General features: G+C 63.7%; 2 protein-coding genes and 1 long non-coding RNA gene across 14 annotated transcripts; 1 reads left to right on the top strand and 2 right to left on the bottom strand.

Annotated features, from left to right (window-relative positions):
* Positions 1344-6988, bottom strand: PGGHG (protein-glucosylgalactosylhydroxylysine glucosidase). Of its 7 annotated transcripts, none has more exons than XM_013987654.2 (15): positions 6849-6954; positions 6700-6759; positions 6150-6433; positions 5628-5838; positions 5118-5553; positions 4163-4282; positions 3622-3753; positions 3293-3404; positions 3081-3153; positions 2843-2979; positions 2563-2696; positions 2360-2455; positions 2190-2287; positions 1907-2005; positions 1344-1805 (listed from the first exon to the last, which is right to left on the bottom strand). In XM_013987654.2, exons 3-14 carry the CDS (start codon positions 6406-6408, stop codon positions 1945-1947), a joined length of 1869 nt encoding a protein of 622 aa, XP_013843108.2. In that variant the 5' UTR covers positions 6409-6433; positions 6700-6759; positions 6849-6954; the 3' UTR covers positions 1344-1805; positions 1907-1944. The 7 variants fall into 7 exon arrangements, with proteins under 7 accessions (XP_013843108.2, XP_020938192.1, XP_005655098.2 ...); XM_005655041.3 differs by having other exon boundaries at positions 1345-1805; positions 1907-2118; positions 6849-6988; XM_021082530.1 differs by having other exon boundaries at positions 1345-1805; positions 1907-2118; positions 6105-6433; positions 6849-6956.
* On the bottom strand, positions 8801-16241 carry NLRP6 (NLR family pyrin domain containing 6). 6 transcript variants are annotated; one of them, XM_013992078.2, is made up of 9 exons: positions 15934-16241; positions 15323-15550; positions 14918-15198; positions 14626-14664; positions 12597-14346; positions 11603-11698; positions 10327-10497; positions 10085-10252; positions 8801-9671 (listed from the first exon to the last, which is right to left on the bottom strand). In XM_013992078.2, exons 3-9 carry the CDS (start codon positions 15195-15197, stop codon positions 9533-9535), a joined length of 2643 nt encoding a protein of 880 aa, XP_013847532.1. In that variant the 5' UTR covers position 15198; positions 15323-15550; positions 15934-16241; the 3' UTR covers positions 8801-9532. The 6 variants fall into 6 exon arrangements, with proteins under 6 accessions (XP_013847532.1, XP_020938187.1, XP_013847535.1 ...); XM_021082528.1 differs by having other exon boundaries at positions 11603-11695; XM_013992081.2 differs by having other exon boundaries at positions 15323-15432.
* LOC110259203 lies at positions 15127-16371 on the top strand. The gene is made up of 3 exons (XR_002341368.1): positions 15127-15216; positions 15383-15557; positions 16236-16371. It is a non-coding gene; the product is annotated as an uncharacterized LOC110259203 (long non-coding RNA).

Genomic DNA, 16371 nt, shown 5'->3' with positions numbered 1-16371 from the left:
TGAGGCCCCTGGGGCCTTGCTGTGGCTGGGCCGATGACAGGGCAGGCTAATTGCAGGGGCCTTAACCACAGGGTGGCTTAGGGCTTTGAGCACCCCACCCATGGTCCCTTCCCTCCCCAGGGAGCCCCCCTTGCCTGCCCACCCTGCCTGGGCTGGGGTGGGGGTCTTTGTCTGGCTGCTGTAGTCAGAGCCCTCAGTGCAGCCCCCTGGTGTGACAGCCAACAGCTGGCCCAGCTGTCTCCACATGGTGTCAGCAGAGAGGAGTCCCGGGTGCCCGCCTGTGGTGCCCCAGCCCCGCACCCAGTGTGCACGGCTTCAAGCCAGCCCCTGAGGAGGGTGGAGACGGAGCCCTGCCCCTTCCCAGGCACTCGTCCCACTTGGACCGAGGACACAGCCCGTGCTCAGACCAGGATGGAGACAGTGCTCCAACACTGAGCTCCACGTTGGGCCCAGGAAGGGACAAGCCCATGCAGGACCAGGGGCTGGGGGCAGGGGCCCCCCTGTGGGTGGCTGGGCACATATCCCCAAGCAGGGGGTGGTCTGCCGGTCCCCACATTTGGTGAGGGGAGCAGAGATTGTCCAGCTTGTGCCCAGGTACTGAGGACAGAGAATGGATGGTCAAGCCAGGCATCAGCAACTTTTGCTGCCCTGGGCTGTCTCCCGGCAGGTCGAGGGACCCTGGTCAAGTTTAGGCAATTGGCTGCCACGGGCCAGACTAGCCATGCCAGCACACGGGCGCTGCCACCCTGTCTCAGCCTCTCGGAAGGTTCCCCGCCACACGCACAGGTGGGCACGCACATGGCAGGCTATAGGCCATGTCGGACCTGTGGGCACACTTGACCTGATGCCTGTGCCCACATCTGGCTCCAGCTGTAAAGGTAAGTGTCTGCTCCATGGGGACCGTTCTTGGCTGCCATGCCCTGCTTTAGGGGACCTGCCTGCCAGTCGTGGAGGGAGAGACTGTGGACAGCTGGGAGCACCCCCAAAGCCCTGGCTCCATTCTGAGCCCACGTGCCCTTGGGCACCTGGCACCGAAAGACGTGCTGGTCTGCAGCTCAGCCACATGCCTGGAGGCCGTGCTCCCTGCAGCCCCATGGAGGCAGGCGACCCTGGTGCCCCCACACAACCACTTTCCCGCTCCCTCATGGGCTGGGTCCATCACAGGTCGTCGGCCTTGGACAGCTTGGGCTGAGAACAGAGAGGGGCAGCGCCAGAATTAGGAGGGCGGGAGGGGCACATGAGCCTGTGACTGTGCTTCCCAGCCCAAGGGTCGGGGAAACGGGATCCCTTAGGAAACCCTCACGTTCTGGAGGGAGCCCATCAGCCCTTAAAATAGACAAAGCCTGCCCAGCCCTGAGCTTTAATTCCCGAGGCAGGTCTGGGGTGGCAGGCACCGCCCGCACCAAGATTTCGGCAGCAGACGTGTTCTCACCTCATTCTTGGGAACCCCCGGAGAACCCCAGTCTGATGTGCCAGCCGAGGGGCTGAGGCCCCAGGAGGAGGAGGTGGGCAGAGTCTTGGCTGAGGGGTGCCCACCTAGGACAGATGGCCCAGGGCTGTGGCCTTGAACTCGTGCACACTTGGCCTCAGCCTTGGCTGGTCGTAGGGGGGTGGGCTCTTGCTCCACAGCTCACCCCCCTTCCTCCTGGCGGAGGGAAGGCATGTGTTGGAGACCCTTCAACTCGACGGAGGCGTCCCAGAGGCAAGACAAGCCGCGCTTCTGGGAGCAGAACTTGTGGCCCGTGCTTCCCACGGGTGCGACCTTTGTATCCGGCCAGCAGAGCAGGGAAAGGAGACCTTGTGTCCTGCAAGGAGAAGGGGCGTGATGGGGTGAGGGCATACATTGGGGCTATCTTTGGGCTCACATGCCCTGGATGCCTGGGTGGGTCTGGGAGTGCTTGCCTACCTGGGGGCAGGGGGAGTCGATCCTGTGATGGCCACAGCTCAGCCTCCAGCGGGGGGGCCCAGGGCCCTGCCCGGGCTGTGACCGTGACTGTCACAGAGCCTTCGGAGAAGGAAAAGTCAAGCTTGCTCCCCTGGTAGGAGATGCCAGAGACGCACACTCCAGAGATACCCGCCGGACACATGGGGTCGAAGGTCAACCCTGCCCTGGTGATCCTGGGAGGAGGGGAAGGTTCTATGAGGAGGGTGGACTGCAGTGATTGCCCTCTGCTGGCCCCCGCACTCACCTGAACCCCGTGAACCCAAAGAGCACCGCCTGCAGGAAGCCCCCCATGCCGGTCAGGAAGTTCACTGCACCCGAGCCATCTGCATTCTCGGTCCACACCTGCAGGGGGCAGGCAGTCAGTGCAGGGGTGGGCATGGTTGGCATGCAGGTCGGGGCTGGGGCCAGGCTGACCTTGAAGGGCTCACTGGTGTTGGCGAAGCTCTTCTCCAGGAGGTCCCATGCCCGCCCAGGCTCCTTCAGCTCCATCCAGCCCACGGCAAACATGCTCTGGGGTCAGAGGCAGAGGACATGCTGGGGGGAGGCAAGGCTGAAGCCAGGGGGCAGGGCTGGGGCTGCCATGAGGACCACCGCCCCACACCTCCGTGTCTCCTCACCCAGGTCATGGCGGGGCCCTGGGGACACGTCACAGCCTCGTAAATCTCCAGGTTTTGCCTGCGCACAGTAGGACTCAGGGGAAAGGGGACGGGGTAGCCCAGGAGCACGACGTCCGCCTGCTTCACCTCCTCTCCTGGGGGAGGAGGGGCAGGTGCTGCTGGTACGGAGGGGGCTTGGGCAGGGACTGCTCTGTCGGGAAGGGGCATCCAGGGTGGGCACAAAGTCCCACATCAGGGACGGGAGGGGAGAGGAACTTGAAGGAGCTCCGAGTCCACTCACCAGGCTGGTACCCATCAAATTCAGGGTAGAAGTTCAGCTTTGGGTCAAAGGGCACCTTGATCTTATCAGCCACCTCCAGCCACTGGTTGGGGACAGGCCGACCCAGGTCCTGGGCCAGTGCAGCAGCAAAGCGCAGGCTAGGAGTAGACAGTGGGGAGAGGGGCTGCAGCTCCAGCAGTCCTGGCTGCCCCCCGGCGGAGGGTTGGAGGGGTGGAGGTGGGGCGGTTCTCTGTCTGACCTGTTCTGGACCAGTACGTTGGTGTACACAGAGTTGTTGACCCCGGAATGGTATTCATCAGGGGGCATGACTCCTGGACACACACGTGCAAGAGGATGCTTTAGCGCAGGTCTCAGGGAAGTCACCCACTGCAGCGCCCTCCGCTCCCGACGAGCCCCTCTTCCTGCTCCTCCCGACACCCAGGTGCCCATCTGCCTTCCCCACAGTCTCACCCTTTAGGTGGTACTTCTCCTCCTCAGGGCTCCACTCTACGCGGCTGCACCAAAACTCAGCCACGGCACTGACCACATCCCAGCCACCAGCCTCTTGGAAGAGCTGCAAGTCCTGGGGAGCAGGAGAGGGTGAGTCAGAGCCCAGAGCCCCTGTGACCTCACTTCCCACTGGTCACTTGCCACTGCCCATCCTTCTGAATGCCCAGAAACGAAGGCCTGGCTCTGAGATGCTCCACAGGACTGACCCCAGACAGGAAGTCCTGGCAGCGTGGGAGGGCATGGCCCCACGTGGTGGCTGGTCACACCCGGTGGGCATGGCGACACCTCACCTGCGTCATGTGGTAGTACAGCTGGAAGGCCAGCACCACGGCCCCATTGATGTGGATCTCCTGGGTCCCATAAATGGCCTCAGGGCAGACCTCCAGGCCCGAGCTGGCGCTCTCCCAGGCGAACTTGGCTCCCTGGGGGACGGAGAAGACTTGCGGGCAGCCCACCCATTTTCTGATGCTGTCGGTCTTCCATCACGGAGGGCAGACAGAGGTGAGGCCACCCACTGTCCAGGTGCCCTCGTGGGGGCTTGCTGGCCCTGAATGCCCAATGTGCGTCCCCACCGTGGGCCAAGTGGCTTCCACCAGGTCTCTTCCATGTGCTTGCCCTGGGGCAGGGCAGGGAGGGGACCCCGGCTGGGCCCCAATCAGGCTGCTGTTCCCACATGTGCTGTACAGGTTAGGGACGCTGCTAACCCCCTAGGGGAACCCGGGACATCCCAGCCCTACCCGTAGAGGGGGGCTGGGTGAGGGATGAAGCCCTGGGAGGGGGCGCACCAGGCCATGTGGGCGCCCTGTAGGCTGGGGGCCCAGGTCCCCTCACCTGATAGCCTAGCTTCCGGGCGTTGTCCAGGGCCCCGCTCAGCGTCCGGATGCGGTACTGCAAGAGGGCCCTGGCGGCCTCCGGGTGGAACATCAGGATGTTGGGAAACATCCAGAGGTCCTGCGAGCACAGGGCATTGTGCAGAGCAGAAGAGCACAGGGCAGAAGGGCAGAAGAGCAGAGCAGAAGAGCCCCTTGCTCTGGAGCTCTCCCCTTCTCTCCCCACCAGGGCTCTCCATGCGGCCCTGTCCAGCTCCCTCCTCTCCTGCCTGCCAGCCCATGCTTCTCAAGCCCTCTGCCCAGCACTTCACTCCCTAGTGGGCATCTGCGTCTGCCTGGTGCTCTGAGAGTGGGCAGCCGGGGGGGGACGTATGCTGTTGCTCACCAGTGGCCTGAACGAGAGCGAATGGCTCAGGCTCTCTGAGCCTCCCTGTAAAGGGAGCCAGAGCACCGGCTTCTCCAGGAGTCAGGGCAAGTGCGAGCAGCATTCTCGACCCTCTCAAGCCCAGAGGTCACCCTGGCCCAGCTTCCTCCGGCCCCCACCCCTGTCTGAGGCCTCGCCTTCTTTCACCCTCACTCCACTCAGCAGCTACGAAGGTCTTCCTAGGACACTCCTCTGTCCGTGTCCTCCCCCAGTTCAAGTCTGCTTGGCCTCCCCAGCCCCGTCTGCAATTGCTCTGCCGGGGGCAGTGAGGGCGCCCCCTTGCCCTGGCCACATGCCACACCCCTGCTCAGCTCTGGGCCTCTGTACCTTCTGGTCCCCTTGCCTGAACCCTTCGTTTCCATCAAATGCCACCACATCCTTCAGCTGAGCCACTGCTTCCTCCGGGAAGCCCTCCGTCTGCCATGACCCCCTGCCTTCCCCAACCACAGCCCTGTCCCAGGCAGGGCAGAGGCAGCCGCTCTGTGTGCTGCCGGCCCTGCGGCAGGTGCCTGTTGGGGTGGCTGGTACACACCTGGTCCCAGAACACGTGGCCCCAGTAGCATTCCTCACGGCTCCCGTTGGAGAGGCCGCCTGGGCTGAGGCCGTGGCAGACGTACCCTGGGGTCCCCGGCTGAGGCAGGGCGCTGAGCAGGTAGTAGAGAGCACCACGCAGGGCCTGGCGCAGGGGCAGCGGCCCGTCCACATCCAGGCCACAGTCTGCCCAGAGCTGGGCCCAGGCCTGGGCGTGGGTTGTGTAAAGAGTGCCCCTGACCTGCAGCTGCAGGGCCTCGGCGAGGCAGGCCTGGGTCTCGGCCTGGCTGCCAGCTACCACCGTCAGGAACTCCCATGTCCCATTCTCCTCCCCTTCCCCAAGGGTCAAGGCTGGGGGTACTGGTGTCCACAGCATGTGCACCTCCTGCTGGGCACCCCCGGGCTGCTCTGTGGTGAGCGTGTGGCCATACAGGTACCTGCAAGGGCATGGCTGTGTCTCAGGGACCGGCTCCACCTCCCGCCACCCGGCCGCCCCCTGCCCCCTCCTCACCGGGCTCCCTGGAAGTCAGGACCCAGGTGCAGGTCCAGGTCGGGGCTTTCTGGGGAGAAGGCTGACCGCAGCCGCACTGTGATGGGCCAGCTCCTCGCAGCCAGGCGGGTGATGGCCACGCTGAAGGTCAGGACGTGAGGCAGCACGCGGTGGGCACAGATGCGCTGGGAAACCCGGAAGCTGGGGCCCTCCAGGGTGTGCAGAAAGGAGCCTGGGGCAGGACGGAGGGGAGGGCAGGGCCATTCACCCACCCAGCTTGGGGCCGCCGAGGACAGTCCCAAGCTGCCACCTTTTTGAGCTGGGAGTGGAGCCCCAACTGCCGTCCGGGAGCTACAGCCACACAGGAGGCCCCAGGCTCCTGGCCGTTCAGGAGGCCCGCCGGCTAAAGACCTCACAAAGGGGCTGCTCAGGGCCTTCTTTCTTTGGGAGCCGGCCGTCCCGAGTGAGGACGGGGCCCCTGGCGGTTCTCCCACTCACCTGGAGCAGTGGTGGGAGGTGTGGGGCCCGGTAGGCGGGGGCTACCTGTGTTAGTGTCCAGGGCGAAGGTGTTGATCAGCTGCTCTCCTGCCCCTGCAGGGGCCTCCAGCTGGACATTGAGGGGACTGGGCAGAATGGCCCGGTGCGTTTCCCCCGAAGCCCCATTGTACACGCCACTCACATGCAGTGTGTCATGATACACGCGTGTGCCTAAGTAGGCGTTGGTCACGGTGGCCAAGAGGCGGGGGTCACTGGGCAGAGAATGGGCAGTGAATACGGTGGGGTCCCTGCCAGCATCCTCCATGGAACACTTTGCTCAGTGGAGCGGCCTAGAGAAGGGGGAGTCAGAGGGCCCCACAATTGGCTGGGCTGCTCTCTTCTGACAGCCTCTAAACCCCAAAGCCGGCCTTGGAACTTGGCTGATGGCACTCACAGGTGGAGGGAGGGGTGTGGGCCCACTTGGGCAGCCCTGATTTTCCAGGCCTCCTACTCTTAAGCCCCCTCAGGAAACACCCTCACCCTGAGATGCTCGCCGACCGCCCCCCACCCCCAAGTACTGATCTCCAGGGACCGAACGGAGTCCCCAGATTCCCACCTGAGGACCTCAATCCTAACCCTTCCAGCTCTCTCCAGGTGGCGCAGCCACGGCCCTGTCCTGCTGGTGGGAAGAGAGGGGACTTCAGCCCAGGGGACTCGTCCTCAGGAAGCCAGACGGAGTTTGGGGTGGGGGTCTCTGGGGCTCACCGCAGCCTTGTGGGTCCCTGGGCTGCAGCCGGGTCAGCGCCACCCCTCCGCCACTGGAGAGAGAAGTAGCCGAGCGGCCGAGTCAGCCGGAAGGCCCCGCGGTCCCCGTCCAAGGGCCTCGCGGGGCGGGCCTCAGCGCTTCCCCACCCCTGGGGCGGGACAGGATGCAGCCTCCGCCGCCCCGCCTGCAAAGCCGCCCGGTGGGTCACGGACCTGCTGGGCGTGGCTTGGGGGAACCCGCAGGAGGAGCCCAGTGCAAAGGGTGGATCTGAGAGGGCCCTGGGGCTTTCGGCTGAGGTGGCCCCTCTCCCGGCTCCCATTCCTCCCTGGCTCCTGGACGGAGAGGGCAGGCTGGAGACCCCGGTGCCGGAGACCCTCCTGCCTTTCTCAGGGCGGCTTTCTGGCTCTCCCCAGCCTCTTCTCTCAGTCTCTGTCTCCTTCCTTGTCCCCCTGCCCCGTCTGGCCCTTGTCTCTCTAGCCCTGATCTGACCCAGATGACGATGCTGTCTGCTTGTCCAGCCAGATGTGTCCCCCAAACCTGCTCTTCCTGTGGCCTCCTCCAGCACAGGCAATGGTGACTTCACCTGTCCAGCTGCTCAGGTGCCCTGTGTCCCCACACTCACATCCGTCCAGGAGGCCCCCTTCCAGAGCAGGCTGGCTCTCACCATCCCCTCTTAGAGGTCCTCCTGGGTCGGTGCAGTCCTGCTCTGGCCCTCACCGTCCTTGTTAGCAGGGCCACAGCCACCCTGTGAGGGATCAGAGTCTGCTAGGAGCGTGCAGTGGTGCCCATCTCAGCGGCAGGATGAGCCATCCAGGGCTCCCTCCCCCAGCCCACTGCTGCCACCCAGGCTTCCTTGCTGCTTCTGCACTGTTCTAAGTGTGCACTTAGTCAGGGACGGGGTGTGTCCATCTGTTGCAGTCTAACCCCCAGTGTGAAGGTACTTGGAGCTGGGGCCTTTGGGGCATAATTAGCTCAAAAATTGTCAAGAATGGGATTTGTGCCCTTAGAAGAGGCCCGAGAGCTTGCTCTCTTTCCAGCCTGGCTGGACACAGCCAGAAGACAGCCACCCGCAACCAGGAAACACCAAATGGACGGGCATCTCGACCTTGGACTGCCTGTCCTCCAGGACTGTGAGAAACGCACTTCTGTTGTGGACAAGCCACGCAGTCCAGGTTGTAGACGCCCCAGCCGGCAAAGCCACGCCCTGTCACGGCCCTTCCACGGCCTCCACTGCCATTTCTTCAAGGCACCTTGAGACCGCTCCCTCACTTCCGTCCGCCCCACACGCCCCATCCTCACCTGGATGTCCCCAGACTCCTCACGGTCAGAGGAACCCCCGGCTCCACCCCCAGCCCTGCTTCCCTTCCTCCACAGCCCCTGTCTGCCGCCTGGAAGGCACTCGAAGAGGGCAGAAGTTTTATCTGTTTTGTGAATGAATAACTGGATTTGAAAATGGATTGCGGGAGGTCCTTTGTGGTTCAGCAGGCTAAGGGGCTGGCATTGTCCCTGCTGCAGCTCAAGTGGCTGCTTTGGTGCGGGTGTGATCCCTGGCCTGGGAACTTCCACATGCCATGGGTGTGGCCAAAAATAAAAAATAAAAGATAAAAATTAAAAAAAAAGAAAATGGATCATGGCAGGGAAATTGGGAAAGTGAAGGCACTGACTCCCAGGGCCCCTCCCACCCGGGCTGGGATCTCCGGAGCTGCCTGGAGCCAGCAGTGTTGAGCAGAGAAGACTTGAGGATTCAGGGGCTGTCCACTGCTGGCCCTGCCCATCAAGGCCAAGGCTCACCTCGGAGCTTCCTGCAGCCAGGCTCTTCCTCTGAGCCTCAGTTTCCTCACCTGTGAAATGGGGGCTACAACTCCAACCCATTCAGTCGGGTTAAGACGAAAGGAAAGATTCAGACCAGCTGTTAGGATGCCCGGCCAAGCGCAACAGAGACCAACAGAGATGAATCTGGAGAAGAGTTTATTATCAGTGCATGGGGCGCTGCCCACCACCTGCGCCATCATAGCCCCCATCCAGAACCAGGGGCCACTGCTCCATCTCCCCTCTCCTCTGGTCTCTCTTCCTGAAGCCCTCAGACAGTGAGTGGACATCTCTGGGCTTGGACCACACAGCCTCACGGTGGCCTCGCTCCGAACGCCAAGACCGAAATTCCTGAGGAGGACGGTGAGCTGCCTACCTTCAGTCAACGGTCAGCCCCTGCCTGATCAACCAGGGCTGGGAGCCGTTGTGGGGCCACGGATGGGGACAGGCTAGATGAATGGGTCATTCTGGGCTAAGTCCCCAGGCAAAGGCCAACACGCGGTAGGCGCTCAGTTCCTGGGAGCTCTCAGCATCACTCCAGTTGCTGGGGGTGCGGGGAGCGCCTGCACTGAGGGGGCCGAAGGGTCCCAGGAGAGGAAGGTGGGGGGAGCAGCAGTGGGGTTAAGGGAGGAGGAGTTCCCAGGAGTGGAAGACGGAGATGGGACCTGGCCGCAGAGTGTGAGGGCAGGCTGTGTCCCAGGGCCTGTCCAGAACCAGGGAGGGGTCTTATCTGTCAGGGTGTCCTCCTGCCTGTCCAGGGCCCCTCAGGCTCAAGAGAGTTGCCCAGAGCAGGGCAGCTTCCTCTGGCCCCAAGCACGGGAAGGCTCCTCCACTGGGCCGAATGGAGCCCTCCCAGGTTCTGGCCTTCGGGGCCTCAGAGGGCACTGTCGAATCCTTCGGGAGGCTTGGGGCGGCTGCCCAGTGCTTCGTGTGTGATGACCAGTCCTGGCTTGGCTGTCCCCACAGCCTGCAGCTCCTGCAGTGACCGCTCGCTCAGCTCCACGGAGGTTAGCCTGCAGCGTGTATGGAGGAGGGAAGCAGGGGGTTGGTAGCAGGGAGGAGGCCAGGGCTCAGGGAGGCAGTGACAGGAGCAGTGATGGGGCTGTTGCCTGGGTCGTGCCAAAGGCGCATAATGACAGGAAGTGGCCAGTCAGGGGGCTGTCGGAGGCTGGGGGGAGGCGGCAGGGACGAAGGGCCAGCCCTCAGGGGAGTGAAAGGGTGTGGTCCAGACGGTGGCCATGGGCATCAGACAAAAGATGCTCGAGGCAGGGATTTGGAGGGTGGGTCTCCAGGGGCCGAGTTTCAGTGGGGTCATGCAGGAGGGCCTGCAGAAGGGCTCCATTTTAGGGTCTGGGAGAAGCCCTGGCGCCCACCCCCCAGAGTTGAGAGGCTGTATTCCCGGCACTCTTCCCGCCCCTGCCTCCACCTGAGGGTTTGCAGGCGGCATCCTGGGTACCGCAGGGCAGCACACAAGTAGGTCACCATGCGCTCTGACAGCTGGCAGCCACTGAGATCCAGGGTGGCCAGGGCTGGGCTGTGCTGGAGCAGACCAGCCACGTACTGGGGCGTTCCTTGGAGGCCGGGCTGCTGCATCCTAGGGAGGGTTGACCTCAGGAGCTGCTTTGGGCGCCCCCATCCCTCCCCAGGTTCCTCCAGGCCGGGCCTCACCTGAGTGTCTGCACCTGGCACTCCGGCCAGGCCAGGCCCTCGCTCAGCGCACGCAGGCCGGCCTCGCTAAGCCCGTTGTGGAGGAGGCCCAGCTCCGTCAGGGCGGGGGCCTTCCTCAGGGCCTCAGAGAGGTCTCCGCAGACGGAGTCAGGGAGTTTGCAGTGGGACAGCCTGTCAAGAGGGTACGTGGGTCTGTCTGCAGCCCTTCAGCTCCCGTGCTGCCTGGTGCTGTGCAAACTGCCCACTCCTGGGGGCTGAGGGTCAGTTCCCAGGTGTGTTGGCTCGCACCTGCCTCTCTGGCCCCACAGAGCTTCTCCTACCCTTTGTCCCCAGGGGCGTCCCTGGGAGCAGGACTGTGCGCCCCCGCCGGACTGCTCTCCCCTCTCCCCTCAGAACATTCTCCAGAGCTTTCGGATGAGCTGATGACACACCTCACTCTCCAGATTTCTAACCGCACATGGCGCTCCAGCGAGTGCCCAGCTAACTTAGCTAGCCAGCCCCTAGCAGGTGGGCACTGCGTCGTTTCTACGTTTCCTGCCAGCATGAATAACGCTGTGAAGAACACCTTCCTGCGTTCAGGGCAGCAGCGGAATCCATGCGCCACGGGGGCTGGTCACCGTTTTGGCTCCTGATGTCTACACCCGCCTAAGCTACCACGTCACCATCGATGTGGCCCCATGCTCCGTCAGAGCCGGTCCTTATGCATGTCTTCCTTTGGGCTTACTTGCTGGCGGCTACCAGTGACTGGCAAGATCCCACACTAAGCACTGTCTCGTTGATGCTCACGTCCCCCTTCCGAGGTGGAGGCGACGGGCGCCATTTCCCGTGAGAGGACTCGGAGGCTCCGACAGACGGGCCTGCCCAAGAGCACGAGCCGGCAGACTGGCCCAGCCCGCACCCTGAACACCGTCCACAGCTGCTGCCGAGGGTCCAGAGGGACCCCGCGGTTTCCAGTAGCACTTAGCAGCCTTCCCTGGAAGGACATCCAGGCCGGCCTTCTTTTTCGTCCCCCAGAATGCTTAGCTGTACTTCCTTCCCACTCCAACTGGGGTGGACCCTCTGTCCTCACCCCTAAGCTGCTGACAGGGCCCCTGCCCTCATCCCCGCTTCCCTCCTTTGTCCTGTGTGGGCAGAGCCTGCGGACCCCCAGGATGGGACACCAGAGGCCACAGGTTCTCAGCCTGTCCCTTTAGCCATCCTCAGACAGGCCACACCTCTGTTCTGGCCCAGGGACTGTGTCACTTCCAGGGGAAGGGCTGGGGGCGCATTCACTCACGTCAGGCTGCTCAGACCGCACTGCTGGTCTACCATGGCCTCGCAGAGTGGACGGAGAGGGGAGCCCAGGGGTTTTCTCACAGTGGCTCGAGAGCTGCTAAAAGAGAAAGGCAGGTGAAGGCCCCAGCGGCCCTCCCAATCCCTCCCTCCTGTGAAGGACTCCTCCCCAGGGTCCTGAGGTGTCGAAGCTGCTTCTGCCCTCACCCCCAAGCTGAGCCTGGACCCCCTCCTCCCTCTTCATCCCAAGCCCAGAGTGAACCCCCTCATCTGTGACCCCATGCACCTCCCCACCGAAGCTGTCCATGCGAGTCCAGTGGGGGCATGTCACCTGCATACCCAATGTGGGCCTGTCCTTGCACCGGCAACGGGCATCCCAGCCCCAACCCCTGTCAACGTGCTGCCATTCCCGACAGATGCTGAGCACCTGGGTCAGGTGCCAAGTTGGAATTATGTGTGTAGGAGCAATGGCATGAGCTTTGCCCTCGAGGAGCTGAGGGTCCGGTGGAGGAGAGAGGCATGGGCAGAGGTCAGGGCACAGAGCGGTCAGTGGGGCACTTCTAAGGACAAAATGGTTTCAGGCCAGCGGGGAGAGTCTGGAGAGGCTTTGCGGGTAGGCAGTGAACAGTGTTCTGGTTGGAGGGAACAGCAGGTGCAAAGGCTCCAGGCACAGCGGGCATGGTGTATTCCAGAACTTGGTACGAGAAAGCATCACGGCAGGGGTAGCCATAGGAGGTTTGCCTTGGATGTGGATGCTGCAGGTGGGCAGGGCAAGGACAAGCTGGGGAAGAAGATGGACACTGGGCGCTGCCTCCCAAGGAGGTGGGGAAAATCAGCCCTGAAGTTATGCCTCTCTTTGAGGGAGCAGGCGTAGGTCTGGACACACTCCCAGGCCCACATGAACACCCAGGTGCATAGGCGTGCACTGGCACACATGCCCCCGCCCCCCCGCCCCCCCAGGACCTGCAAAAGAGGGCAGCCCTGCCCTGGAGACTCACGCGCTGCCGCCTAGGCTGCCCTGTAGCCGCTTCACCAGGCTCTTCTTTTTCTTCTCTTGTCTAATGGCCAGTCTGCAGCTGTCCAGCCGCAGTGCCTGTCCCACCGGGCAGCACCGAATACAGTAGCTCAGGACTGCCAGGTCCATTCTGCTGAAGTGCACTCGCTCCAGGGCAAGCTCCGGGAGGCCCCGCAGGGCCTGGCGCACAAAGGCTTCCTCCTGCGTCTCGTATAGGCAGTAGAGCAGTTCCAGCGGGTAGCTGAGTTCCTCGTCCTCCTCCTCCTCTGGCTCCTCAGCTCCCTGGAGCGCTTGGGTCTCTTTGGTCCCTTCCGGCCCTGCCCTAGGGCAGCCCTGGCCCTGTTCCTGCACCCACCTCAGGACATCCTGCTTCACGCGCTTGGAAACTGAGCAGCCTAGGTGGCGCTCGATGTCGCGCATCCTCTCGGCACTCAGCAGTCCGAAGAGGAAGCGCGTAGTGAGCGCGAGGTGGCAGCGCGGCTCCGCGTCCCCCCGCAGAAGTGCACCTACGCCGCCAGCGGGTGCCCTGGGAGAGCCTTCGTCTTCCAGCAGGTAGGACAGCGCCGCGAAGAATTCCTGGAAGCTCTGGTCGATGAACTGGTAGGTGACCTCGGTCTCCAGCACGCCTGGCAGCTCCTTCTTGCTGAGAAACGGCGTCTGGACTTGGGAGTGGAGAAGCTCCAGTCGTTCCAAGTCCTTCTGGGAGAATTGCGCCCTGCGCCCGAGGACGCCTTCGCAGGCCAGGCGGCACAGCTTGCGCAGCTCGTCCTGCAGCTGGGGCCCGTCGGCCGCGGGCGCCGAGCTCAGGAAGCTGGCGACAAAAAGCAGGTACACGGCCGTGGTGGTCTTGGAGGTGCGCGACAGGTCCTGGCCGAGCTCCAGCTGCTGGCGCAGAACGGTGCACACGATCCAGCACACGAAGGGCACAAAGCACAGAGAGAACAGCGTCTCATTCTCCTTCACGAAGCGGTAGGCTTGCTCTGCCCGCCGCTCGTCGCGAAAGAACTTGTAGAAGTACTTTTTCTTGTCCTTGTCCGAGAAGCCGCACACCTCGGCGCACTGCGGGGAGCACAGGCGACCCTGCAGCCTCCCGGGGGCGGCAGCGCGCGTGGTCACCAGCAGGCGGGCTGCGGGCAGCAACACCTTGCTCAGCAGGCCGCCCAGTACCCGCGCGCCGCTGGCGGCCTCCAGGGGGTCTGTGCAGGGCACGGCCTCAGAGGGCCCCGGCGCCGGCAGTTCCTCCACACCGTCCAGAATGAAAAGCAGCCGCTCGGCCTGCGCTAGTATCTGCGGCACCGGCGCGCTGCGGTCGGGGCACTGTTCCAAGATCAGGTCGGCCAGGCTGCACGTGCCCGATCGCTCTAGAAGCTCGCGGCACGGCATGAAGAAGGCGAAGTCCACCTGGCCGTGGTACAGCTTGCCCGCCGCCCAGTCGTACAGGATTTTCTTAGCGGCCATGGTCTTGCCGATGCCCGCCGGGCCCTGCAGCACCACGGTCAGAGGTCTCTGGCCCTCCGCGTCGCGGCTGAAGAGGCGGTTGAAGGTGTGAGTGTCTGAGCGTCGAGCGCGCTCTGGCTCCGGCTCCTCCGCCGGCCCCAGAGTCCGGTGCTCCAGAGTCTCGGGCGCAATGAGCACCTTGGTGAAGCGCTTGCTGATTTTCACCGAGCGGGCGTTCCTCTCCTTCACCTTGGCGTGCTGCCGCAGCACGTGCTCTCGGTATTTCTTCTTGTACTCTGGGGGCAGGGAGGGGCCGGACAGAGGAGGGGGGAACAGGGGGTCGAGGGTGGGGCTGTGTCAGCCGACTCTTGCTGCCTGTGGTCCTCCCTGCCGGGCGCAGGTCTCAGCCGCCCCTGTTGAGCCACAGCCACCTCCTCCCCCCACCGGCCTTCCCATCTGCGCTCCTCCCAGGGACCAGCTGCTGGGAGGCTCCAAGCGACTTCGAGGGCACTCCAAGCCCTTGGCTCAAAACCTGGGCAGCTCCGGGCCTGCGCCTCCCTGTGGCAGAAACCTACCGGACGCGGAGAGCAGCGCCGAGGATCTGGGGCCGAGCCCTGAAAGGGAGAACTGTGATAAGGCCCCGCCGCTTGTGCGGTGTGGGGAGGGCGCAATCAGCTGTCCGGGGCCACCCGCAGGATCGGAGCCCTAGGGCCCAGAGTTTGTGAACGAAGGCCGGAGGCCGCGCCGGGGCTTTTCTGGGGGAAGCGGAAGAAGGGAGGAAGAAGGGAGGCCGGTGGCCAGGACTCTGCTCAGGGGCTAGGGAATCGAGGGGCAGCGACCCCAGCGACTCCCCCACCCGGTGCTTACTCTGCAGTTGTTGCTCCTTGAGCTGCGCCGCCACGTCGCGCACGTCTGCCCTTTTCAGGGTCTTTCGCGCCACCTCTAGCGCGAGCTCCGGCCCGTAGAAATGGATCAGCTGCTCTGCAAGGTCCACAGCGTCCGAGCCCTCCAGCCGCCCCCGAGGGATGCTGCGGCCATCCAGTGGCGCGTCGCGCAGCTTGTGGCAAAAGCGCTTCAGCTGTTCCTGGCTCAGGTCCTCGAGCGCAACCAAGAGCAGCTCGCGGGCGGCAGCAGCTAGGGGTTCCATGCTGGGAACCGCGCACGAGGTTAGCAGGCGTGACACTCCCCGGTGACCTCGGCCCCTCCCCGCCATTCCGACCCCGGCGCAGGGAGCCCGCGATGGGCAGGGGCTTAGACGCGCTCCCAGCTCACCAGGTGGCTCCAGGCCAAAGCTGGGTAGCGCTCTACGGGGAGGGTCGTCTTCCCCTCCAGGACCCCGATCGGGGGCTTTGCTCCGCGGCGTTCCAAGGCTTTGGCGCTGGCTGCATCGCGGTTTGGTGGTGAAGTGGGGCCACTCCCGGGCGGGCACTGGCCGCCGGTGACTTAAGCGCTAGGGGGCGCCATCCTGCTCCGCACCTCCCTCCTCGTTCCAAGTCAAGCCTCCCAGGTAAGATGTCCAAAAGAGTCTCGTAAAGGCTCCCCTTTCCTCCCTTTCCTTTCCTTCCCCCCTTTCTCTTCCCCAGGAGCCTGGAGCAGAGCTGGCCTCAGCAGGGAGCTGCACTCATTCCCTGGCCCAGACTGAGTTCCTGGATTCCCCAGGACACCCATGCACATTGCACCCTTGAGTGGGGTCAGTCTGAGGGCCCGAGGCTGCACAGATCCCTCCGAGAGCATGGAGTCCCTAGAAGCCTGAGCCTGAGGGCCACGGGGGAGGGCTGTGTCTAAGGGGTGTGAAGGCCCATGGGGTCAGCAGGGTGAGGCAGAGGACCTGGGGGCTGAGACCAGCCGATTCCCAAGTGACTCCCCTGAAAGCCAGCACTCACCTGGAGCAAGAGGCCTCTGGCTGGTCCACAGAGTCTGGCCCCTGGGTCTAGCACTCAGGGGCAGAGGTGGGGATCAGAGAGGTGATTCTCCCCAGGCTAACTGGAGTCAAGTCCTAGGGGATTGTCCCGCTCCGTCCATGCCCCAGACCCAGGTGTTCTAGCTCAGCCAACACTCAGATGTCCTTCCGACAGTCACCGATGGTCACCGAGCTCCCAAACTCAGGTGCTGTGGCACGAGCATATAGCCAGCTTTTAAGAGCTCTGCTCAGTGACCTTTGATTTCCTACCGTTACTTTATTCAGGTCACATTCTCTGAGAACCCGTGGGGTGTGGCACTGAAGCGTGGCCGTGAGCAGGTAACTTCAGAGCAAGGTCGACAGCATGGAGGAGATGGTGGTTCAGAACAAGACCTTAACCTTAACAAGTCCTCAAGATAGG

The sequence above is a fragment of the Sus scrofa genome, chromosome 2, assembly GCF_000003025.6.
Source record: "Sus scrofa isolate TJ Tabasco breed Duroc chromosome 2, Sscrofa11.1, whole genome shotgun sequence".
Taxonomy (NCBI): Eukaryota; Metazoa; Chordata; class Mammalia; order Artiodactyla; family Suidae; genus Sus; species Sus scrofa.
This window is presented reverse-complemented; position numbering and strand designations above follow the sequence as displayed.

Excerpts from the sequence above, each read along its gene's own strand:
- PGGHG (XM_021082532.1), bottom strand. The coding sequence starts at position 6,408 with ATGGAGGATGCTGGCAGGGACCCCACCGTATTCACTGCCCATTCTCTG. Across the intron at positions 3,154-3,292 it reads GGAGAAGTACCACCTAAAGG|GAGTCATGCCCCCTGATGAA; the intron begins GTGAGACTGTGG and ends GTGTGTGTCCAG. Across the intron at positions 2,697-2,842 it reads ATTTGATGGGTACCAGCCTG|GAGAGGAGGTGAAGCAGGCG; the intron begins GTGAGTGGACTC and ends CTCCTCCCCCAG.
- NLRP6 (XM_013992078.2), bottom strand. The coding sequence starts at position 15,197 with ATGGAACCCCTAGCTGCTGCCGCCCGCGAGCTGCTCTTGGTTGCGCTC. Across the intron at positions 14,665-14,917 it reads CAAGGAGCAACAACTGCAGA|GGCTCGGCCCCAGATCCTCG; the intron begins GTAAGCACCGGG and ends TCTCCCTTTCAG. Across the intron at positions 10,253-10,326 it reads TGCCAGGTGCAGACACTCAG|GATGCAGCAGCCCGGCCTCC; the intron begins GTGAGGCCCGGC and ends AACCCTCCCTAG.